The sequence below is a fragment of the Choloepus didactylus genome, chromosome 2 (genome assembly GCF_015220235.1).
Source record: "Choloepus didactylus isolate mChoDid1 chromosome 2, mChoDid1.pri, whole genome shotgun sequence".
NCBI lineage: Eukaryota > Metazoa > Chordata > Mammalia > Pilosa > Megalonychidae > Choloepus > Choloepus didactylus.
In genome coordinates this window covers 131984713-132010790 of record NC_051308.1, presented here as the reverse complement: position 1 = coordinate 132010790, position 26078 = coordinate 131984713, and the positions used below count along the sequence as shown (strand labels likewise).

Below are 26078 nucleotides of genomic sequence, written 5' to 3'. Positions count from 1 at the left end.
AATGAAGCAGATCTGGTTAAGACTAGGGCAAACTGGGCCAAAGGGTAAAGGTTGAAACTGACTGTGTTTTAAAACTTCAACTTCCATGTGAGATAAGGGAAGAGATGTCTATTTGGTGCAGGATCTATATTTTCTCAACCGTATAACTACAGTCAGTTTGTTCAAACACCACAATTACATGGAATTTTGAATAGGAAGTGAGATATGATAGGTTAGTATAGGTTAGAGTGAAATAGTGACATATCCCAAAGTAATTTGGGCAGAGAATAAAAACATATTTGCAGGGCCCCCCTCAGGAGCCGGGGGAAAATGTGAAAGTGTTGGACTTCTTCACTTGGACTGATGCTGATGTGGTCACAAACATTGGGGACTAGTGGTTTGATGTGCCGAGCCCTCTATCATGGGACTTGCCCTTAAGAAGCTCGCCACTGCAAAGGAGAGGCTAAACTTGCATGGAATTGTGCCTAAGAGTCTCCCCGAGTACCTCTTCGTTGTGCAGATGTGGCCCTCTCTCTCTCTAACTAAGCCACCTAGGCAGGTGAACTCACTGCCCTCCCCTCTACGTGGGACCTGACTCCCAGGGGTATAAATCTCCCAGGCAAGATGGGATATGACTCCTGGGGATGAATCTGGACCCGGCATTGTGGGATTGAGAATATCTTCTTGACCAAAAGGGGGATGCAAATGAAACGAAATAAACTTTCAGTGGCTGAGAGATTTCAAATGGAGTTGAGAAAAGTCACTCTGGTGGATATCGTTACGCACTATACAGATAACACCTCTTAGGTTTTAATGTATTGGAATAGCTAGAAGTAAATACCTGAAACTATCAAACTCCAACCCAATAGTCTGGACCCCTGAAGACAATTGTATAACCATGTAGATTACAAGGGGTGACAGTGTGACTGTGAAAACCTTGTGTATCACACTCCCTTTAGTGTATGGATGGATGAGTAGAAAAACGGGGACAAAAACTAAATGAAAAATAGGGTGGGATGGGGGAACGATTTGGGTGTTTTTACTTTTATTTATTTTATTCTGATCCTTTCTGGTGTAAGGAAAATGTTCAAAAATAGATTGGGGTGATGAATGCATAAATATATGATGGTACTGTTAAGTTCATTGTACACCATGGATGACTGTATGGTATGTGAATATATTTCAATAAATATATTTATTGAAAAAAAAAAAAAGAAGTAACTTCAGGCTAAATTAAGTCCTCTTTCTCTCTGTTCCCAGCATGCCCTATTTATTCTTCTAGCACAGCACACAATGAAAATAAACATTTACTGTCACTGCCATTAGAAGAGGGGTCCTCAACCTTGGCTACACATTAGAATCACTTGGGGAGCTTCTAAATATCCCAATGTTTGGGGCATATTCAAATTAAATTAAGAATTAAATCACAATCTCTGGAGATCGAGAACCAGGAGTCAGTATTTTTAAAGTTCTCCAGGTGATTCCAAGGTGCCACAAAGGTGGTAAATTGCTGCACTATGTGAACTTCTCCAGGAAAAGGTAACATCTTATTCAAACCTGAATTCTACTTCCCACTGACCTCTCCATCTTTCTCCCTCCACCTCCCAGGGTCCAACAGCTATCCCAGGGATGGCACATGAAAGACATTCAATAAATGTCTGTTAAGCGGCAAATGCAAATGATCAAAGCTATAGCAGAGAGTCAAAGGTTCAGAGGATGGAGAAAGCATACTCAATTGGGAGAAAGTGGAAAGATTTCATGGAGGAAAGGGTTTGGGAAATGGAGTTTGAGTATCAAAAACATTTCAAGAATGCAAGACAGGGGAGTCAGGCAAGATGGCGGCATAGAGAGGAGTGGAAGCTAAGTAGTCCCCCTGGAACAACTACAAAAAACCAGAAACAACTAGTAAATAATCCAGAATAACGGCGGGGAGACAAACGAGACCATCCACTTGTCATACACCAACCTGAATTGGGAGGAACGCCTGAGAACACAGCATAAAATCTGTAAGTAAAACCTGTAGAACCAAGTCGTGAAACCCCCTCCCCCATAGCCCGAGCTGCAAAGCCTCGTGGTGCCAGAGAGAAGCTCTCTCCCAGCAAGCGAATACAGCTCAGCTGAGCTCCAGCTGGGGTTTTAAGTAGCGAGTGTGAACTGCTCACTACAGGTACGCATCCCCCAAAAAACAGACAGAGGCTTTGGGTGACGACTGACCTGGGAGAGCCGGAGGGTTGCCTTGGACTGGGTCTGAAGGGGACTATCTGTTTCTTTTTTGGCTCAGTGGAGAAAGCCCCAGTCATTTTCAGTTTCCAGGGCTGTGACTCTGGGAAGGGTGGAGACAGCACAAGCAGAGAGAGAGACCATTGAAATGCTAATGAACTCCACCTGAGGGGTCTGTCTTCTCTAGGAGGAAAGGGGTGGGGCCCTTTCCATTCAGAACCAGACCCCAGAGCCTGGGGGAACACGGCCACACCTCCTCACACCAGTCAAGACTTATAGGCTAACAGGCGTCACCTGCTGGGCAGAAAAGCACAGTGACCCGAGGCATCAAAGGGTGGAGCAATTTTCTAAGACACACCCACAGGGAAACCAGATACTGAATATTTCTTCCCTCTGGGACCTGAGCCTGTTCTGGTCTGGGAAAACCTGATTTGGATAACCAAGGAAACCATGCCTAGACAACAGAAAATTACAACCTACACTAAGAAAAACAAAGTTATAGCCCAGTCAAAGGAACAAACATACACTTCAACTGAGATACAGGAATTTAAACAACTAATGCTAAATCAATTCAAAAAGTTTAGAGAAGATATTGCAAAAGAGATAGAGGCTGTAAAGGAAACACTGGTCATGTATACGGCAGAAATGAAAAGTCAAAAAAACAACTAGTAGAAGCTATGGAAATGAAAGGCACAACACAAGAGATGAAAGACACAATGGAAACATACAACAGCAGATCTCAAGAGGCAGAAGAAAACACTCAGGACCTGGAGAACAAAACACCTGAAAGCCTATACATAAAGGAGCAGATGGAGAAAAGAATGAAAAAATATGAGCAACATCTCCGGGAACTAAAGGACGAAACAAAGTACAATAATGTACATATCATTGGTGTCCCAGAAGGAGAAGAGAAAGGAAAGGGGGCAGAAGCAATAATAGAGGAAATAATTAATGAAAATTTCCCATCTCTTATGAAAGACATAAAATTACAGATCCAAGAAGCGCAGCGTATTCCAAACAGAAGAGATCTGAATAGGCCTACGCCAAGACACTTAATAATCAGATTATCAAATGTCAAAGACAAAGAGAGAATCCTGAAAGCAGCAAGAGAAAAGCAATCCATTACATACAAAGGAAGCTTCATAAGACTATGTGTGGATCTCTCAGCAGAAACCATGGAGGCAAGAAGGAAGTGGTGTGATATATTTAAGATACTGAAAGAGAAAAACCGCCAACCAAGAATCCTGTATCCAGCAAAGCTGTCCTTCAAATATGAGGGAGAGCTCAAAATATTTCCTGACAAACAGACAATGAGAGACTTTGTGAACAAGACACCTGCCCTACAGGAAATACTAAAGGGAGCACTACAGGGTGATAGAAGACAGGAGTGCGTGGTTTGGAACACAATTTTGGGAGATGGTAGCACAACAATATAAGTACACTGAACAAAGGGAACTATGAATACGGTTGAGAGAGGAAGGTGGGGAGCATGTGAGACACCACAAGAAAGGAGGAAAGATAACGACTGGGACTGTGTAACTTGGTGAAATCTAGAGTATTCAACAATTGCGATAAAATGTACAAATATGTTCTTTTACGAGGGAGAACAAGCAAATGTCTACCTTGCAAGGTGTTAAAAATTGGGAGGCATTGGGGGAGGGATGCAATCAGCATAAACTAGAGACTGTAACTAATAGAATCATTGTATTATGCTTCCTTTAATGTAACAAAGGTGATATACCAAGGTAAATGCAGATAGGAGGGGGGGATAGGGGAGGCATGTTAGACACTTCACATTGGTGGTATTGTCTGATTCTTTATTCTACTTTGATTTAAGGTTATTTTTCTTTTTGCTGCTTCCTAGCTGTCATTTTTTTTCCTCTTTCTTTTGCCACTCTACCTTCTTTGACTCTCCCTCCTGCCTTGTGGAAGAAATGTAGATGCCCTTATATAGATAGTGGTGAAGGTGGTGAACACATAAATTTATGACCATGCAGAGAACCATCGATTATTTACTTGGGATGGAATGTACGGTGAGTGAACAAAACCATATTAAAAAAATGGGTTGATGACAAAACCTCGAGGGCAATATACTGAGTGAAATAAGCCAGACACATTAGGACAATTATTGCAAGGTCTCACTGATAGGAACTAATTATAATATGTAAACTCATAGACATGAAATATAAGGTACCAAGATATAGGACAAGGCTTAAGAATGGGGAGTGGTTGCTTAGTATGAGCAGAATGTTCAATTAGGATGAACTTAAATGTTTGGAAATGAACAGGTTTGTTGGTAGCAAGATGTAAGAATAACAGCGCCGAATGGTGTGTGAATGAGGTGGAAAGGCGAAGCTCAGAGTCATATATGTCACCAGAAGGAAAGTCGGAGATCAAAAGATGGGAGTGTATAAAACTGAATCCTGTGGTGGGCAATGTCCATGATCAACTATACAAATACTAGAAATCACTTCCATGAACCAGAACAAATGTATGACAATACAATTAGAAGTTAATAATAGAGGGGCATATAGGGAAGAACTATATACCTTTTACAAACTATATACTACAGTTAGTAGTATTTTAACATTTTTTCATAAACAGTAACAAATGTACTGTATCAATACTACGAGTCAACAATTGAGGGGGATTGGTTAGGGATGGGGAAGATTAGAGTTTCCTTTTCTTTTTTTCTTTTTTCATCTTTCACTTTATTTCTTGTCTGGAGTAATGAAAAGTTTCTAAAAATTGAACAAAAATTAAGTGCGATGGATGCACAGCTGTATGAGGGTACCCAGGGGCAAGTGATTGTACACGTTGGATCTTTCGATAATTGTATGGTATCTGAACAATATCAATAAAAATGAAAAAAAAAAAAAGAATGCAAGACAGAGTAGGTAGAAGAGGAAAAGCAAAGTGTATGCTTCAGAAACTGTAAATACACAGATGAAAAATATGAGGATGAATGTGGTGGGATACAGAGTTGGAAAGATAGGTTGCCATGACATTGCCGAACAAAAAAGCTTATGACTAACTTCATCTGCTAACAACAGCTTTCAAGAGTGAAGGGAGAATAAGCAAAGGAGCAGAATGGACATTTCTCCAAAGAAGATACATAAATGGCCAATAAGCACATGAAAAGATGTTCAACATCACTAGCCATTAGGGAAATGCAAATCAAAACCACAGTGAGTTACCATTTCATACCTATTATTTTAAAAAATGGAAAATAAGTGTTGGTGAGGAAGCAGAGAAATGGGAACCCTCGAAAACTGCTAGTAGGAATGCAAAATGGTACAGCTATATGAGAAAACAATTTGAGAGTTCCTCAAAAAGTTAAACATAGAACTATCATATGATCCAGCAATCCAACTTCTAAGTATACACCCAAAAGAACTGAAAGCAGGAACTTGAACAGATATTTCTACATCATGTTCATAACAGCATAATTTACAATAGCCAAAAGGTAGACACAACCCCAGTCCTTCAATACGTAAATGGATAAACAAAACGTGGTATATCTATACAATGGAATATTATTCAGCCATAAAAGGGATGAAGTTCTGATACAGGCTACAACATGTGTGAACCTTGAAGACATCGTGCTGAGTGATATAAGCCAGACACAAAAGGAGAGATATTATATGATTTCACTTATAAGAAATAACTAGAATATGCAAATTCATAGAGACAGAAAATAGATTACAGGTTACCAGGGAGTGGGGAAAGAGGAGTTATTGCCGTGTTGGTTCCAGGCCTAGCCTATAAAAGGATTGGCAGCTTCTACTTTACCCCTTTGGAATGCTTGCTCCTGGGATGCCCCCTCTCGGAACAAAGCTCCCATGTGGAAGGCCAAGCCACATGGAGAGGCCATGTGCATGTGCTCCTGAGTTCCAGCATCAACTGGAGCCATGTGAGTAATCATCTGGATGGTTCCAGCCCAACTCCTTGATAAGTGCAGCCCCAGCCAATATCCAGCTGAGCCCAATCAATCCCCATAAACCCACAGACTCACGAGAGATAGTAAAATGGTTGTTTAAAGCCAATAATCTTTGGAGTGGTTTGTTACCCAGCAGGAGCTAACCAAAACAACATCTAAGCAGAAAAATGACAAGCTAACCATAAGAAGATTCAAGGGAAGGACACCCAAACTGAGAGCATATCAAGTGTTAATGCCCTGAATGCAGAATAAAATTGAAGCATTAAAGAAAAAGCAAGCAAGCCAGAATGCCCGAGTTTAGTGAATGAGATGGGGAGTGGGGGTGGGGGTGGGATGGTTGGTTGGCCTACAGTAGGGAATATGGTTTTTATTCTAAGTTTAACAGAGAGGCATTAGAGGGTTTTAAGCAGGGAAGTGATAGAAGCTGGTTTACATTCTAAAAAATTACTCTGGCTGCTATATGGAGATTGAAATGCAGGAACAAAAGCAGCAAGCCTAGCTGGAAAGACCTGCAGTTGTCCAGTTGAGTGGGGAAGGTGGCATGAAGTAAGATAGCAGCAAAGGTCAGCAATGAGAAATGGTCAGATTCAGAAAATTTGTAGGTAAACTCTACCATGTGTGCAAAGACTAGCTCACAGGACACCAAGCATATTTCATCTTTCTGGACACACAGCTACTTTGTGTCCCAGCCTCTCCACCCATTAAGTTTGGCCAAAGGGCCAGGTGACAATTAAGTTCAGGCCAATAGAACTTAATTAAGGAGTAGAAGGAATATTTACCACATCCAGATCTGGCTTATAAAATTCTCCCACATGTGATCCTTCTTTGGCTCTACCTATCCACCAAAGAATGCAGAGGACACTGAGCCCTAGAAGAAGACAGAGCCAAACTATGGAAGGAGCCTGGTCCCTAAATGACCACATGGAAGACTGCCCATAAAGTGGAACACATCTTTGACTTTCATGTGAGCAAAAAATAAATTTCTTTTAGGGTAAGTCACTGAGATTCAGGGGCAAGTTTTTTGTTTTGTTTTGTTTTGTTTTTTACAGCATCTTGTGCTACCTAATACAGAAATACACTGCAGAAATCGCTGATTAAACTGGATGCAAGAAGTAAAGATAAAAGAAAATTCAGAATGACTTCTAGGCTTGTGGCCTCAGCAGGTGGGAGAATGGGAAAGATTACAGGAGACTTGAGGAAAGACAGCAAGTTCTAATAAATGAAGAGTTCTGTTTTGGACCTAGCAAATCTGAGATGTCTACTGGATATCCAAGAGGCAGTGTGGAGCTAACGAAAGAAGTGGGACCACAGAAATAGACTTGAGATCATAAGGATGTAGATGGAGTTTAAAGCCCTGACCTAGATAAGATCACCTAAAGAAATCTACTATGAGGACAAAAGACTGGATCCTGGAGCCTGCCAACATTTATTAGTCAGAAAGACAAACACAGGAAGACAGCAAGAGATACTGCCAGAGAGTGGCCAGTGAGGCAGGAGGACACCAGCAAGAGAAAACCGATTCATCACATACAAGTGATCCTCAATAAGACTAAGTGCCAATTTCTCATCAGAACTATAGAGGCAAGAAGGCAGTGGTATAATATATTTAAGGTATCAAGAGAGAAAAACCGCCAGCCCAGAATTCTTTGAGTAAAACTGTCCTTCAAAAATGAAGTTTAAAAAACTTTTTTAAAAAGTTTAAAATATTCATAGATAAACAGAAACCGAGGGACTCTGTCAACAACAAAAGACCTGCCCTAGAAGAATTACTAAGGGAAATTCTGCAGGTTGAAAGAAAAAGACAGGGGAAAGTGGCTTAGAGTAGTGTGAAAAAATGAACCTTGAGGACATAATACTGAATGAAATAAGCCAGACACAAAAGGGCAAATATTGCATGATCTCACTATTATGAACTAATTATAATAAGCAAACTCATGTAGTTAGAATCTAGAATATAGGTTATCAGTGGAGAGACTGGGATGTTGATGCTTATTTTGTACGGAATTTCTATTTTAGGTTGATTTTAAAGGTTTGGAAAAGGATGGCAGCACATTATTGTGAGGGTAATTAACAGCAATGAATTATACAGGTGAAATGCGGTTTAAAATGGAAACTTTAGGCCATATATGTTAATAGAATAAAAATTAAAATTTAAAACATAGGACTCACAACTATATGATGGTACTGTGAACAACTGATTGTGCACTGTGGATGACTGAATGGTATGTGAATATATGTCAATAAAACTGAATTATAAAAAACATAGGACTGTATAGCACAGTGAACCCTATTGGACTATAGTTAATAAGACAAGGATAAGAGTGTACTTTCATGAATTATAACAAATGTATGACACTAACACAAAATGTTAGTAAGTAGATGGTATATGCAAAAAAATACACCTTACGTAAACTATGGATGATAGCTAATAGTACTTTTTTATAAATTGTAACAAAGGAAAGCACTATTAAAAAAATTAGCACAATTACAAAAAAAGTGCTATTATCAACTGTAAAAAATGTTCCACATCAATGCAAGGTGGTGGTGGTGTATGAGAATCCCGTATTTTACACATGATATAAACCCACAACTTCACAAATAAAAAATAAAATTTTAAAAAGAGAGACTTACAATAAAGTCAGAGAGCTGTGCATACACTCTTGCCCTTACACCACCATGAAACTAAACGTTATCAGCAAAACCTAAGCAGATTCTCTTTCTGGAAAAAAAAAAAAACAAAAGACAACTATTTCTAAGATTCTCACCCTAACCAACTTCTTTTTTATTCCTCTTTTTCCCTTTAAAAACCCTTGCCTAACGGCCCCAATTTGGGACACAATTTAGGTTACTACCTGAATCTGTACTCCCCCAGTGCAATTCTAAGACCCCAAATAAATGCATTTGTTACTTTACAAAAACAAACAAAAAACAGATTCTGATTCAGTAGGTCTGAAGTTCTGCCTTCCTAACAAGCAAGCTCCTGTTTGCACCAGCGATGTTGGCCCACAGACCACATTCTGAGTAGCAAAGTGTCAAGAAAAAAAAATAACCAACCTATGTCGGGTTAGTTGAATGGCAGCACCTAGGTCATTCTACTACTTGTCAACATATACTAGCCTCTCCCCCAGTTCCTCCTATTTTTACCACTATTTTATACTATTTTCACCTGCCTCTGGCTTTGATACTAATTATAACTGATATTTGAGTACTTACAGTGTGCCAAGCACTGTTCCATGCACTCATTTCATTTAATCATCATGTACTCCTATTATTATTTTCATTTTATAGATTAGGAAAACTAGTAGCACACCCTAGGGTCACTGAGCTAGTAGGTGGTAGAGCCCAGACCAGCTCAGATCATGCTCTTATACCCCTAAGATGCCTCTCTAGGGTGTGGTGCTAGTGGTAGCTAAAGGGCCACTCAGAGAGGATGGGATTTGGAGAGGGTGGAGAGGAGGAACTGCTGGATCCATGTCTCTTACATAGTGGGAATCAGAGCGAGAGAGAGAGGGTTTTTTTTTTTTTTAGTGTTTGAGGTTCAAAATATACTTTTTTTAAAAAATACAGTTTTACTGAGATATATTCACATATCAATCAACTGTTCACAGTATCATCATATAGTTGTGCATTCATCACCCCAATCTATTTTTTTAACATTTTCCTTATACCAGAAAAAGTAAAAATAAGAAAAAATAAAAGAAAGAACACCCAAATCATCCTCCCCCCCACCCTATTTTTTAGTTTTTGTCCCTATTTTTCTACTCATCCATCCATACACTAGATAAAGGGAGTGCAATCCACAAGGCTTTCACAATCACACTGCCACCCTTTGTAATCTACATTATTATACAATCGTCTTCAAGAGTCAAGGCTACTGGGTTGCAGTTTGGTAGTGTCAGGTATTTTCTTTTAGCTATTCCAATACCTTAAAACCTAAAAAGGGTTATCTATATAATGCATAAGAGTGCCCACGAAAGTGACCTTTAGACTTCATTTGAAATCTCTTAGCCCCTGAAACTTTATTTTGTTTCATTTCTTATCCTCTTTTTGGTCAAGAAGTTGTTCTCAATCCCATGTCTGGTCTAGATTTCTCCCTGGGAGTCAGATCCTGTGTTGCCAGGGAGATTTACACCTCTGGGAGTCAGGTCCCACCTACGGGGGAGAGCAGTGAGTTCACCTGTCGAGTTGGCTAAGCTAGAGAGAGAGGGCTACATCTGAGTAACAAAGAGGTACTCAGAGGGAGACTCTTAGGCACAATTATAAGCAGGTTTAGCTTCTCCTTTGCAGTAGCAAGCTTCGTAAGAGCAAGCCCCAAGATAGAGGGCTCAGCATACCAAACCGCCAGTGGCAGAGAGGGTTTTAACAGACTGTTGGGCTACCAGGAAAGACAGATCTCCAGGTAGGCTGCCCCTGCTCAGGAGAAGACAGGAGACTAGAAAAGTTCAACGAATTCACCCGTCTTAGTGGGAAAGGCAAGACTAAACTTGTATAATTAAGTCAAATTGGGTTATTAACTTGGATGGACCACGGCATAAGAGTCAGGAGTCAGGAGCTTACTGTTCAGCTCACGTGTATATAGTTTTCTCAGAGCCGCAGCTCTCAAACCTGAGGATGTATCCGAAGCACCTGGAAGACTTGTGAAAACCGACTGTTGGGTCCCACACCAAAGTTTCTGATTTTGTAGGTAGGTGACTGGGGCCTGATGATGTGCATTTCTAACCAGTTCCCAGATGATGGCGAGGATGATAGTCTGAAGACGGCTCTCAGAGAAAACTTGACTTGTTTTTCAACACCCAGTGATTTACAGGGTTTATGGTATCTCTAACTTTTTACACTCAAATTAAGACTTCGGGTTTTAACAATTTAATTACAACTAAATTCGCGCCATTTTGCTACCGGTGTTTGTTTAAATTATATTTAAAGTTTTGGACACAGTCGAGATCAGCAAAATGCAGCGTTCGCTCGCGTCTTGCTTTGCACTTGCTTGTCCCTTTTCCCTAGGCCGCTCTTTGAACCGTGTAACGCAACAGCACCCGTGTAACGACCAGAGATGAGGCGGCCAACCAGCCCGAGATATAAGAAGGGCGGTCACTTGCCCATGCAGTAAATGAAGAGTTCTGAAATCACCCCAGGGGCGCGCGGACGGCCCCCACCTCGGGCAGCGTCCGCGGCCTCCCTCTGCTTCCGCACAGCCGACCCGCGGGATCCGCCGAGTCCCGCCGCAGCACCGCCCACCGCACAAACACGCCCGACCGCGCGGACTCACGTCCCGGTCGCCGAGTTGTCTCTCCAAGGAAGACACCGGCCCAAGCCCTCAGGAGAAAACGGCAAGCCGCTGCCCCAGAAGCCGAGCGCTTCAGCGAGCGCCAGGCCTCTCACACCTCCTCATCGATGCGTTAGGCACGCAGCTACGCGCCCTTAGAGTGCGCGCGGCTGATTGGCTCCGCTGAGGGGGCGGGGCCAGTCTGATCGCGTGTTTTAGATTAGGTTTTTTTTTTCCTCTGCTTGGAACCCAAATGTGTAAAATGGATATGAGGCGTGTTTTATTGCTATAAATTTATTTTATAAATTCGAATGACTTGAAAGATGAAATCACTGCCCTCCCCCTACGTGGGATCAGACACCCAAGGGAGTGAATCTCCCTGGCAACCTGGATATGACTCCCGTGGAGGAATGTAGACCCAGCATGGTGGGATGGAGAACATCTTCTTGACCAAAAGGGGGATGTGAAAGGAAATGAAATAAGCTTCAGTGGCAGAGAGATTCCAAAAGGAGCCGAGAGGTCACTCTGGTGGGCACTCTTACGCACAATTTAGACAACCCTTTTTAGGTTCTAAAGAATTGGGGTAGCTGGTGGTAGATACCTGAAACTGTCAAACTACAACCCAGAACCCATGAATCTCGAAGACAGTTGTATAAAAATGTAGCTTATGAGGGGTGACAATGGGAGTGGGAAAGCCATAAGGACCACACTCCACTTTGTCTAGTTTATGGATGGATGAGTAGAAAAATAGGGGAAGGAAACAAACAGACAAAGGTACCCAGTGTTCTTTTTTACTTTAATTGCTCTTTTTCACTTTAATTATTATTCTTGTTATTTTTGTGTGTGTGCTGATGAAGGTGTCAGGGATTGATTTAGGTGATGAATGTACAACTATGTAATGGTACTGTGAAGAATCAAATGTACGATTTGTTTTGTATGACTGTGTGGTATGTGAATATATCTCAATAAAATGAAGATTTAAAAAAAAAAATTCGAAGTGTAACGTTTGCAGTGAAAACCGGAAATCTATTTTGAGCATTTTTTAAAATGAGGATAAGGGGTGACCAAATAGTTTTGTTTTGGGGGACAGGGAGATTGCACACTGTGAAAGTAGTTGAAATATTAAGTTTTATTTGTTTTGTTTTTGTCCTTGACTGCTGGCCTGGCAATCTCAGGAAACTCTTCAAAGAGGAGAGGATGAGAAGTTTTATACAGGGGTGTACACAAAAGTTAACTGCCATTAACATTAAAATGTGTTAAAAAATTTTTGGAATGTATTTCAATATAGTTGAATACATGTTGCTTATTACCATTTTGTTTTTTAAAATTTAAACATTTAAAAAATAAAACTCAAATAACACCTCTGGAGCTTCCGCTGTACTTTGTGTCACCCCCAACAGAGGAAAAAGTGTTCAGAGTGTACGATATTTCAGTCCTCTCATTGTTTTACAGGAGCCTCCACGAATCTACTGACCTCTATTACTATGTGTAGAAGGCAGTAAAAAAGGACATGCATAGTTATTTACTGAAATACTTGAATACATGTTGCTTATTACCTAATGCACTCCAGGAAGAAAAATGAATTCCATACCCCATATCTACGAAGATTTAAAAAATTTTCTCTCTGACAGTGATGAAGATGGAGTACATTATTTTATGAACTTTTTAGTCATGAAGTTGAGCTGGTCTATATCAAGCAATTGTCCTTTTTCCTGGTTTAAACGTAACCCTAATAACCTGCTAGAATGTGATATTAAGCATCAAAGTAAGCCAGAAGAAGAGACTGTGCCCTTTTTTAGCAGAATTCTCTTCTGTGTGCCTGCCATGTAGGAAAACTACCTATTGAATACCATAAGTTGACTAGATTTTCTTTCTTTCTAAAGCACCCAATTCAACATATTTTTAGTCTTAGAATTTATATACTTTTCCAGAATTTTATTAATCAGCTTTCACAATATATTAGTAAAGTTTCCCAAAATTTGGGATAAAAGAAATAGAAGTAAAATGCATGTGAAAGTTATGCATTTGCCAAGGTTTAAAAAGCACTTTAGTGGGATGAACTTTAGAAAGAAACATAAGAAATTGATTATGAGGTTCATTCATTGGACCACATGTTTTCCAAGTAAATTTGAAAAATAACACTCTAAATTGAAAATCACAGATAATGAGAAATGGGAATAGTTTTAGGTGTTGGAGATTGAATCATGTCCCCCAGAAAAGTCATGTTCAGACCCCAATTCCTGGTCCTGTGGGTGTGAGCCCATTTGTAAAAAAGAGTTTTGAAGATGTTGTTAGTTAAAATGTGCCCAAACGGAATGAGAGTAGGCTTAAATCAACATAGCCAATGTCCTTATAAGCAGAGGAGATTGAACACAAAAATAAGCCACAGGGAGCAGCCAGAAGCTGGGAGTCAACATAACCCTGAAGAGAAAGGAGAAGATTCTGCCATGTGCATTGCCATGTGACAGAAAAGCCAAGGACAAAGAATGGCTGGCAGCCAGCCCCAGAATGCCACAGTTTTTGAGGAGAAAGCGTCACAGTGCTGATGCCTTGATTTCAGACTTCTAATCTCAAAACCATGAGTCAGTAAATTCCAGTTGTTAAGCCAATCTATTGTATGGTATTTATTTTCGCAGCAGGGAAGCAGTAGGCTGCTGCTTATGCTAAACACCTAAACATATAGAAATGGCTTTGGAATTGGGTAATGGGTAGGGGCTGGAAAAACCGTGAGGCACTTGATAGAAAAGGCCTAGATTGCTTTGAAGAGACTGTGGGTAGAAATAAGGACATTAAAACATTTCTGATACAGGAAATGGTGAATGTATTATTGGAAGTTGGAGGAAAGGTGATCCTTGTTACACAGTGGCAGAGAACTTGGCAAAATTGTGTTGGCTTGAAAGTGGAATTTATAAGCAATGAACTTGGATATTTAACAGGAGATTTCTAAGTTAAGTGCAAAAGGTACAGCCTGGCTTCTCCTTGCATCTTACAGGAAAATGTGAGAGGAATGAGATAAGCTGAGAACTGAACTTTCAAGTACAAAGAAACTTTGTACTTAAAAAGAATTCGAAAAAATTCTCAGCCTATCCAAATAGTATGCTCTGACACTAGGGCCAGAGCAGCTCTATCAGGGACCTCCCTAGGGACCTCCCTGAGCTTCTGATGAGACTCCAAAGAACATAGTTCCACATGAGGATTTAGCTGAACAACCCTTTACTCTTAAAGAGGATGTGGCTGAACATAAATCCAGTCAGCCATCTCAGTGGAAGTCAGGATTGGAAATGCAGTTATCCAGGAGGATCTGTGGAAAGTTCTTCTGGCATCTTGGACTGAAAGGGACAGAGAAAGGAATTAAGAATGACTTCAAGGGCAGAATCATAGAAGCTGAGGTCTGAACTGAAGGCATCTTGGACCGAGAGCAGGCTTATTCCCACATGTGGAAAGAGCAGGTCTGCTTCTGTGCTTGGAGGGGGCAGGCCATCTGTCCCAGTGGGGTTTGGAGGTGGAGATGGGCCTTGCCCCTGTTGTTCCAGGAGCATGCTGCCACCCCAATGCTCAGAGAGGGTGCAGCCCACACCCCAAGGTTCAGGGAGAGCACTGCCACTGCACAAGTGCTTAGAAAGGGTGGGGCTGCTACTCCATCAGGCCTGGAGAACAAGACATGGATCCACAGATGGCTGTTAGACCTCGAAATCTAATGAAGTTTGCCCTACTTTGTTTGAAATTGTTTGGGAACCATTAACCACTTTCCTTCTAGTGTCTCCTTTCTAGAATGGGAATGGTTATCCGATGACTGTCCCACCTCTGTATATTGGAACCAGGTTAACTTATTTTCCAAGTTTCACAGGTCCAGGGTCAAGATATTTTGCCCCAGGACAGACCAAACCCACAACTGATTCTGATGAGACTTTGTACTTAGCATTGTTACTGAAATGATGTAAGACTTCCGGGATGTTGTGATGAAATAAATGTGTTTTGCATGTGGGAAGAACATGTCATTTAGGGGTCCAGAGGGCAGATTATTGCGAATAAAAATTATGTGCCCCACAAAAGGCATGTTCAGGTCCTAACCCCCAGTCCTATGGATGTTAACCCTTTTGTAAATAGGACCTTTGAAAATGTTATTAGTTAAGGTGTGCACAAACTGAATGAGAATGAGCCTTATTCCAATATTGCTGAAGTCCTTCTCAGAAAGGGAAATGGGGCACAAAAAAAGAAGCCACAGGGAGCAGCCAGAGCTGGAAGTCAACAGAAACCCCTGAAGAGAAAGAAGATGCCACCATATGTATTGCCATGTGAAAAGTCAAGGACCAAGGATCACTGATGGCCAGCCCCTGAATGCCACAGTCTTTGGAGTGAAAGCATTGCATTGCTGAGGCCTCGATTTTGGATTTCTAGACTCAAAACTGTTGTTAATAGATTAGATTGGCTAATCTATTGTATGGTTTGTATGGTATTTGTTTCAGCAGCCAGGGAAACTAAAACAGGTGTCAAGAGGTCTTTATTGAAATAAAAGCACAGTTACACTTCTAAAACCCTTTCCACTTGTATACAATAGATTAAAAATGCTTGCTACATACAGTGCACAGACAGTTCAATAATTAGAACTCAACTGCATTTAAAATAAATAAGATAGCCTATTTAATAATTTAAAGTAAAATTACTGTACAATATGAAAATAAAGATACATAAATGTTAGGATCTATAATGCTGTAGAACTAAAATTGTTATTCTGCATTACATAAAACAGTGCAAGAAAAAAAAACCCAAATAAGCTTTTGGAGTGCAAAGTTTAAATTTTCCTTTTTTAATTATCATGCAGACATAGCATTTCAAGCCATGCTATGGCAAAGTTTTTAATGTTTTTAATGTTTGTTTTTATTTTTTAAGAGGGAAAAATGCTATCTGGTATATTTATTGTACCATCAAGTGTTATATCACTTATCTGCAGCTGCTCTGCTTGCTTTTACAGTACAGTTTAGAACGGAGATATCTTGTTGCATTCAAAAAATTAACAAGTTTCTGAAGCAAACATGTTTACTTTGTGGCCTGTAATGTAACAAAATAATAAATATATCCCTGGTTTAAGAAAAAAGAAAAGGCCTATACCACCTAATGAACTAAGAAGCTGTTTTCTATCCTTCTTTAAACTCCATAATGATCCTAGCAAAAACAACCATGTAAATTTTGAGAAAGAGATAAAATTCTGACCTGTAGGTGATGAATGATACAATATCATGGGATTGTGAGAAGAGCAAAAGTAATTTTTGAACACTTACGTTGAATCTGTGTAGGGCATGGTTGCATTACATGTAATAGTATGCTTATAGTTCAATATCAATGTGTATAGAAAACTTATTTAGGCAAAGACCAAGGAATGCATTTAATACTAAACTGTAAACACACTGTCCACCTTCACTTGGAGAGCACACTGACAACAAAAGAGCTCTTCTGCAGACTTTGGCAAGACTATATGACTACATATAGCAGGTCACAGCAGCACGAGCTCACATGGAAGACTGAAAGCACCGCAGAACACGATCACCCAACACCTCTTATCAGTAGGATACATGGTAATAAGGGGCCTCCTCGTGCTATGTCACTTTCCTGGTCAGTCTATATTCTTCAAATTGGTAATTTTCACAACTCAGTAGTCTTAAGTCTCTGTGCTTTCGCTGCATAGATCAACTTCAAGTGTACTCTAACCATTGTAAGTCCAGAGGGTTACAGTTCTGTCTGCAGAGGATGACAGGAAGGAAAGATCCTGGGTGTGCCATCTACACTGAATTACTTTGTCCTTGTGTTCCCCCACCACCATGATAGGCAGCTGCTTAGTGAGGTCCCCTAAATTAAAAAAGAAAAAAGATGTTGATTTACAATATAAAATAAGTCTAAGACTACATTTTACAGACCTCCTGTTACTTTCAGACGTCACAGTATAAAAAATCCTAAAGTACCTTAATATAATAAGTAGAAAGGTTAAATTACTGAATACCTAATAACGTTACTACTATTGGATAACATAGACACAGAAATACTTGACCCAGCTAGCCATTCTCTTCTCAAAGCTCTCTTAACTTGGCTTCCTGTCATCACTATCACTCCATTCCAGTCTCCTTTGCTGGCTTCCCTTCTCTTCCTGACTTAAAATTTGGTGAATCCTGGGAACCAGCCCTTAGATTTCTTCTGTTCTCTTTCTACCTCACTTCCTAGGAAATTTCATCTTAGTACCATGGTCATTTATATACTTATGATTCACACATTTTATCTCCAGCCTTGACTCCTTACCTGAGCTCCAGATTAGTATCCAAATAGCTATTCAACATCTCACCTGATTGTCTGATACTCATCTTAAATTTAACATGTCTAAAAGCAAACACTTGATTTTATTGCCTAAACCTGTTTCTCCCCTTTGGGGAACTGAGTCTTCCATGTTGCCTGAGGCATATCTGGGGTGGTGGCTTAGAACTCTGAGCTGCAGGCCTGCATAGAATACCATGCAGGCCCACCCTGTGAAGATGTGTGTCTTGTGACTACCATTGTCTTAAACCTAGATTGTATGCACCTGATGTAAACATAAGTATTTGGTGGGCTCTCCCCTACCTGAGCACCTTTAGCATATACATCTGATCTTCTGAAATAAATAGCTGGAGCAAGGCTGCATTGTCGGCCACTTAGCACGAGATGCAAGTGGGCACCCTGCTCCCTTAATTCTTAGCTTTGTGTCCGTGTCTCATTCCTGCGTCACCCTGTCAGCAATACTCCCCCAAACCATTTTCCCCATCTCAATTAATGGCTCCATATGGTTGCTCATGCCAAAAACCTAGAAGTCATCTTTGATTCCTTTTTCCCTCATTCTCCAAATCTAACCCAAACAAATTAAAATATATCCCAAATTCAATCCCTTCTAACCAATTCCACCTCTACCACTCTAGTCCATATCTCACCTGAACTATTCTAATAGCCTCCTCACTGAGTTTTCTACTTCCACTCTTGCCCCGCCTTACAATCCATTCTCCCCAACAGAACTCTAAGTTGTTTTTAAAAATGTAATCCAGATCACATCATGCCCATTTAAAATCTTTCAAAGACTTCCTGTTATACTTTAAAAATGCCTATAAATGGAATAGCTAGAAGTAAATACCTGAAACTACCAAACTCCAACCCAGCAGTCTGGACTCCTGAAAACAATTATATAATAATGTAGATTACAGGGGGTGACAGTGTGATTGTGAAGACCTTGTGGATCACACCCCCTTTATCTAGTGTATGGATGAGTAGAAAAATGGGGATAAAAACTAAAGGACAAATGGGGTGGGATGGGGGGATGATTTGGGTGTTCTTTTTTCACTTTTATTTTTTATTCTTGTTCTGGTTCTTTCTGATGTAAGGAAAATGTTCAGAGATAGATTGTGGTGATGAACGCATAACTATGTTATCATACTATGGACAGTGGATTGTATACCATGGATGATTGTATGGTGTGTGAATGTATTTCAATAAAACTGAATTTAATTAAAAAAATGCCTATAAAACCTTGCCTCTGATTTATTTATTTATTTATTCATTCATTCATTCATTCTCCTCTCCCTCTTCCCCTGGACATTGGCTTCTTGCAGTGTCATGAGCATGTGAGGTTTGTTCCTGCCTCAGCATCTTTATGCTCTTCTAGTATCCTGGCAGGGCTTGCTTCTTCTTATCATTCAGGTCACTGTTTGAATGGCACTTCCCCAGAGAGACCTGCTTTAACTATCCTACCTAAATATAGCCTTCCCAGCCTATCCACCCCAGTCACTATCTCCTACCTTGCTCATCTTCTTTCTAGCATGTGTCACTAACTAAAATCACATGGTTTATTGGTTCATTTTTATTGACTTCTAAAATATAAGCTCCATAAAGGAGGGAGTTGACTGTCTTGTTCGCCTCTCTGTCTGGCCCGGGTTTGTACCCAAAAAATATTTGTTTAGCATATATTTCAAAATAAAACTAGATACTGAAGACATAATTATGCAGATTGCACACCAATGAGCTTTTAAGTAGAAGCAAGTAGGAGTAAATAAATGCATGTTTTAACACCTACCCACATTTAACTCTTCATAGAATGATTAAAAGACCATTAATTCTATTTAGTTCATAATTTGTTGCAACTCATCTTAATACAGTCCTAAGAATCTGCTCAGTACATACTATAAAATTAAAATTTGAAAAATGTTAGATAAGTCAATCATATCAGATTAACAAAAAAGAAGGATCCCAAGTAGAATAAAAGAAACTAAAAAAAGGAGGGATGTTGATCCAAATTACCTTGTAGGTCTGTCACCTTTATTTTCATATCATAAGATCCTGTAAGCAAGTAGTGTGCTCCAGGGGAGAATCGAACAGAGCGAACATCACTGGAATGAGGATGATAACTTTGTACCATTCTTCCTCCTCTTATGTCATACAACATGCAGCTAGAATCTTCTTGACCTGTGGCTAAGAGACGGCCACTGGGATCTACAGCTACAGATGCTACTGCACTGCCTGTGGCAAAGGAAATGAAAGATTCAATATGGAAGAATCAATATAGTTAGATTGCAATATAGCTAATTATGTTCACTGCATCATACAGTAATAACCTAATGTATCTTATCAAAACTTCAGGGATGGAAAAATGCAAATTAAGAGTCACCCAACAAATACTTGAGTCTCTTTTAGGTGTAAGGTATGAAGTAAGATTCTGTGCGGAATCAGAAAGTCCTTTTTTTGAAATTTGGGAGAATCCCCTGGGACAGATGAGCCATGCTAGAGAAACCACTTTTTCTAATCCAAAGTTTTCACTGCTGTGTAAGTGTCCCAGATATACTCCCATACCTATCTTAGAGTCTAGTTTGGGGAACAAGAAATTAAACTACAAAATATATTTTACGATGACAATGCAGAAAATTCCCAAAGCAGCCCATGATTTACTGCCAACACAAACTGAAAAGAGTAAGTTCTGAGTTCAAAGGCCAGAGCCATAACTCTAAAACATTATGATAGTTTGGAGCTGTTATGTACCCCAAAAAAGATCATGTTCTTTTAATCCATTCTTGTGGGTGTAGACTTATTGTGGGCAGGACCTTTTGATTAGGTTGTTTCAATTGAGATGTGACTCAGCCCATTCAAGGTGGGTCTTAATCCTTTACTGGAGTCCTTTATGAGAGGATAAAAGGCAGAGACATTTGGAGAGAGCTAAGAGAGAAAAAGCACTGAGATGCTAAAAGAGAACTCAAAGACACTCAGAGAGAAATCACTGGAATTAGAAGCTGAAAGCAATGAAATCCGGGAGAGAAGAACCAGCAGATGCTGGCCAAGTACCTTGCCAACTGACAGAGGAACCCCAAATGCCAGCAGCCTTTCTTCAGAGAATATATCTTCTTGTTGATGCCTTAATTTGGACATTTTCATGACCTTACAATTTTAACTTGCAACCTAATAAATCCTCATTATTAAAAGCCAACCCATTTCTGGTATATTGCATTCCGGCAGCTTTAGCAAACCAAAACCACCATTCACTCTCAATGTGGGTATTACTGCCACCAAGGTGACAAAAAATGGGCCTTAGGGTCCAGAAATAAATCTTAAAAAAGTACATGGTTTGTGACCCAGCAAAGCTCAACCCTATCCCACCCAAAACATTCATTATACTTCCCTTGTTAGGAAAAGAATTAAATTAAATTTTTCTCCTTAGAGGAGAAATAATGAAAAAAAAAAATTGAGAAACACTGCTCCACTCCAAAGTGGCCTCAGAAGACCTTACAGAAAAAAAATGGGGACATAAAGTTAGATCTTGAAGAACAGTAAACAGTATAAATAAGTATGTGTATATGTATGTGTGTGTGTGCATATTTGTATACATGTATATACATGTATACACATGTATATGTAATTTGAAATAGCATTTTCTTGAAATTTTGATAGGTAAAGAAGAGGGCTATTATGGTCAGGGAGAAGTTCATGAGAAAAATTTTAAAGAAAAAGTATTAAAAATGTGTTTAAGGATAGGTAGCTCAGTTTGGTTGGAGTTACTTGGTTTAATGAGTTAACAATCTAAAAGCTGAGACATAAAAGGCAGGTTAGGGCAAGAACATCAAGCATCTTGAATCCCAAACTGAGGAGTTTGAACTTGCTTGTAGATGGTGAAACATCATGGCAGGTTTCTAAGCAAGGGAATTTACATGATTCAAGCAGTGTTTTGGGTATATTAATCTGATGAAGATGTGCATCAAACTAAAATGGAAAGATAACATTGGGAAGCTGACCAATAGAAGACATGATAAATTAGCAGAACAATAAGAGAATAAACGCCTGAATGATCAGACAGACAGATTTCGGGAAAAAATGTGAGTAAAGGATCAAAACAATTGGCAATTAACTGCCTGGCAAGGAAGTGAAAAATAAGTCTGAGATTTCAAATCTATTTGAATAAGGAAATAATGAGAACTATTATCAAAAATAGGGAAGACAGGAGACGGAAAAAGTTGGTGGTATAGAGAGGAGTGGAAGCTAGTCTGTCCCCCTGGAACAACTAATAAACAACCAGGTACAACTAGTAAATAATCTGGAATAACTGTGGGGAGACAAACACAACTGTCCACTCATCATAAACCAACCTGAATTGGGAGGAATGCCCAAGATCGCAGCATAAAATCTGTAAGTAAAAACTGTGGCTCCAAGTTGGGAACCCCCTCCCCCCACTGCCCTAGCTGCAAAGCCTCATGGTGCTAGAGAGCAGCACTCTCTGAACAAGTGAATATAGCTCAGCTGAGCTCCAACTGGGGTTTTAATTAACAAATGTGGATGGCTCAATACAAGCTACAAATCCCCAACAAGCACACAGAGGCTTTTGGTGATGACTGACCTTGGAGAGCCGGAGGGTGGCCGCAGACTGGCCCTGAAGGGGGCTTTCTGTCCCGTTTTTGGCTCAGTGGAGAAAGCCTCAGCCATTTTCAGTTCCCAGCGCTCTGACCAGACAAGGGTGGAGATGGTGCAGGCAGAGAGTCTATTCAAATGTAAATGACCTCACCCTAGGGGGTGTATTTTCCCTAAGAGGAAGAAGGTGGTGCCAAGGTCTACTACCCACCTTCCATTCAGAACCAGACCCCAGAGCCTGGAGGAAAACAACTATGGGCCACACCTCCTTACACCAGTCTGGAGCTACAGGCTGACAGGCGCCACCTGCTGGGCGGAAAAGCAGTGACTTGAGGCCTCATGGGGGGTACCGATCTTCTAAGACAAACCCTCAGGGAGACGTGATACTACTGACTCCTGCTGAAACCTGAGCCCATTCTGGTCTGAAAAACCTGATTGAGGTGACCAAGGAAATCAGATGCCTAGACAACAGAAAACTACAACCTACACTAAGAAAAACGAAGTTATGGCCAGTCAAAGGAACAAACTTACACTTCAACTGAGATACAGGAATTTAAACAACTAATACTAAATCAATTCAAAAAGTTTAGGGAAGATATGGCAAAAGAGATAAAGTGTACACTGAAAGCACTGAGCAAACATAAGGAAGAAACCAAAGTTCGAAAAAACAACTGGCAGAGTATGGAAATGAAAGGCACAACACATGAGATGAAAGACACAATGGAAACATACAACAGAAGATCTCAAGAGGCAGAAGAAAACACTTGGGAACTGAAGAACAAGGCACCTGAAAGCCTACACACAAAAGAGCAGATAGAGAAAAGAATGGAAAAATATGAGCAACGTCTCTGGGAACTTGAGGACAAAACAAAATGAAGGAATGCATGTGTCACTGGTGTCCCAGAAGGAGAAGAGAGAGGAAAAGGGGCAGAAGCAATAATAGAGGAAATAATCAATGAAAATTTCCCATCTCTTATGAAAGACATAAAATTATGGATCCAAGAAGTGCAGCGTACCCCAAACAGAATAGATCCAAATAGGCCTACGCCAAGACACTTAATCATCATCAAACATCAAAGATAAAGACAGAATCCTGAAAGCAGCAAGAGAAAAGTGATCCATCACATACAAAGGAAGCTTGATAAGACTATGTGCGGATTTCTCAATAGAAACCATGGAGGCAAGAAAGAAGTGGGGTGATAGATTTAAGATACTGAAAGAGGAAAACCACTAACCAAGAATCCTATATCCGGCAAAACTATCCTTCAAATATGAGGGAGAGCTTAAAGTATTCTCTGACAAATAGACAATGATAGAGTTTGTGAATAAGATACCTGCTCTACAGGAAACACTAAAGGAAGCACTGAAGACAGAAAGGAAAAGACAGGAATGAAAGGTTTGGAGCACAATTTGGGGAGATAGTAGCACAGCAATGTAAGTACACTGAACAAAGACGACTGTGAATATGGCTGAAAGAGGAAGGTTGAGCACCTAGGGTGCTCAACCATTGTAATAAAAGGTACAAATATGTTTTTACATGAAGTAGAACAAATGAATGCTAACGTTGCAAGGTGTTAAAAATAGGGGGGAAATGCAATCAATGCAAACTGGAGACTATAATTAACAGAAACAATGTATTATGCTTCCTTTAATATAGCAAAGGCAATATACCAAAACTAAATGCATATGGGGGGGGTACATAGGGGTAGGGTATGGGACTCCTGGCATTGGTGATGTTGTCTGGCTTTTTATTCTACTTTAGTTTAATGCTATCTTTCCTTTTGTTGCTTTCTAGCTGTCACATTTTTTTTCTCTCTCTCTTTCTTTTTTCTTTTTCTTTTGTCTCTCTACCTTCTTTGACTCTTCCTCCTTCTTTGTGGAAGAAATGGAGATGTCCTTATATAGATAGTGGCAATGGTGCTGAATACATAAATATGTGACTATACAGGGAACCAATGATTGTTTACTTAGGATGGAATGTATGGTGTGTGAACAAAACTGTCTTAAAAAAAAAATGGGTTGAGAAAGAAATCCTGAGGGCACTATATTGAGTGAAATAAGGCAGACACATAAGGACTAATATTGCAGGGTCTCACTGATATAACTAATTATAATATGTAAACTCATAGACATGAAATGTAAGTTGTCAGGCTACAGAACGAGGCTGAAGAATGGGGAGCACTTGCTTATTATGAGCAGAATGTTCAACTAGGGTGAAATTAAACACTTGGAAATGGACAGAGGTGATGGTAGCATGCTGTGAGAATAACTAACAGTGCTGAATGGTGTGTGAAGGTGGTGGAAAGGGTAAGCTCAGAGTCACGCATGTCACCAGAAGGAAAGCTGGAGGTTAAAAGATGGGAATGGATAACAGTGAATCTTGTGGTGGACAATGTCCATGATTAACTGTACAAATATTAGAAATCCCTCTCAGGAACTAGAACAAATGTATGACACTGTAACTAGAAGTTAATAATAGAGGGGCATATAGGAAAAAATATATACCTATTTCAAACTATATACTACAGTTAGTAGTATTTTAACTTTCTTTCATCAACAGTAACAAATGTACTATATCAAAACTATGAATCAGTAATGGAGGGGGCGGTTAGGGGTATGGGAAGATTGGAGTTTCCTTTTTTTGTCTTTATTTCTTTTTTGGAGTAACGAAAATGTTCTAAAACTTGAACAAAAAATTAATTGTGGTGATGGATGCACAGCTGTCTGATGGTACCATGGGCAACTGATTGAACACTTGGGATCTTTGGATAGTTATATGGTATGTGAACAATCTCAGTAAAAACTAAAAAAAAAAAAAAAATAGGGAAAATGGAAGAAGAACTGATTCACAGGAGAAATATAACAAGTTTAGTTTTATTCATGCAAAGTTCATGATACCGACAGAAATCCAAAGAATAAATTAATTTGTTGTTAATTTATACAACAAAGTTGTTAAGTCACTACTTCCTTGGGCCAGGCATTACAATGGGTGCTAAATCCAGTCTGGAGAATAAAACAGACATGATTTCTGTCTGTGAAATGTAAAATCTATTGGAGGAAATACACAATAAACAAGTGAACAAATACCTAATTTCAAATAGTGATAAGAGCTATGGAGGAAATAAATGGGGTTCAGTGATAAGAAATAATGGTGAGGGCTCCCTTAGGGCAGTAAAAGAAGGCCTCTCTGGCAAGGTGGTATTGAAGCCAAGACTTAAAGATGAGAAAGACCTAACCATGAGAAGACAAGAGGAAGAACATTTCAGGCTAAGGAAACAGCATGCATATTCACTGGAGGTGGGAAGAGCTTGCTATGTTCCAGGAACTGAAGGGAAAGAAGCAAGTGTTCTGAATGCCAGAAAGAAGAGTACAGAATGTCACATCATTCAGGGCCTCATAGGTCATAGCAAAGCGTCTGTACTTTAACCTAAGAATATTAAGAAGTCATTGAAGTATTATAATTAAAGTGTGATGTGATCAGATTTTTTTTTCCCAAAAGAATACTCTGGCTGCTGTGAGGACCATAGACTGGAGGGGGCGAAAGGGAAATGCAGAGGATAGTAAAGAAGCTATTGCAATGGTTAAGTTGAGGGATGGTGGTGACTTATTCTAGAGTGGTGGCAATAAAGATGGAAAGAAGTAGGTAGATTTAAGACAGACTTTTGAGGCTACAACAGGATTTGCTGATGGACTGGATACTGGGGGGTAAGGGTGGGGGAGAGGAGTCAAGGAAGACTTCTGGGTTTCTGGCATGAACAATAAGTGGGGTGGTGCCACTTAGTG

General features: G+C 39.9%; 2 protein-coding genes across 4 annotated transcripts in view; both read right to left on the bottom strand.

Moving 5' to 3' along the window:
* Nucleotides 1-11535, bottom strand: part of CLCC1 (chloride channel CLIC like 1) — a 65362-nt gene extending 53827 nt beyond the window's left edge. Inside the window, exon 1 of one of the 2 annotated variants that reach the window (XM_037826479.1) lies at nt 11406-11535. The gene's annotated coding sequence lies outside the window, so the exon portion shown is untranslated. Of the gene's footprint in view, nt 1-11292 lie in introns of both variants that reach the window. The other variant, XM_037826480.1, reaches the window with a different exon arrangement.
* Nucleotides 11536-15886: 4351 nt separating this feature from the next.
* WDR47 (WD repeat domain 47) overlaps nt 15887-26078 on the bottom strand; it is a 79336-nt gene continuing 69144 nt past the window's right edge. For both annotated transcript variants that reach the window (XM_037826473.1, XM_037826474.1), the window contains exons 14-15: nt 19707-19925; nt 15887-17246 (exon numbers count right to left, since the gene is read on the bottom strand). In XM_037826473.1, the coding sequence (XP_037682401.1) occupies nt 17104-17246; nt 19707-19925 (362 nt within the window). In that variant the 3' untranslated portion in view covers nt 15887-17103. The remainder of the gene's footprint in view (nt 17247-19706; nt 19926-26078) is intronic.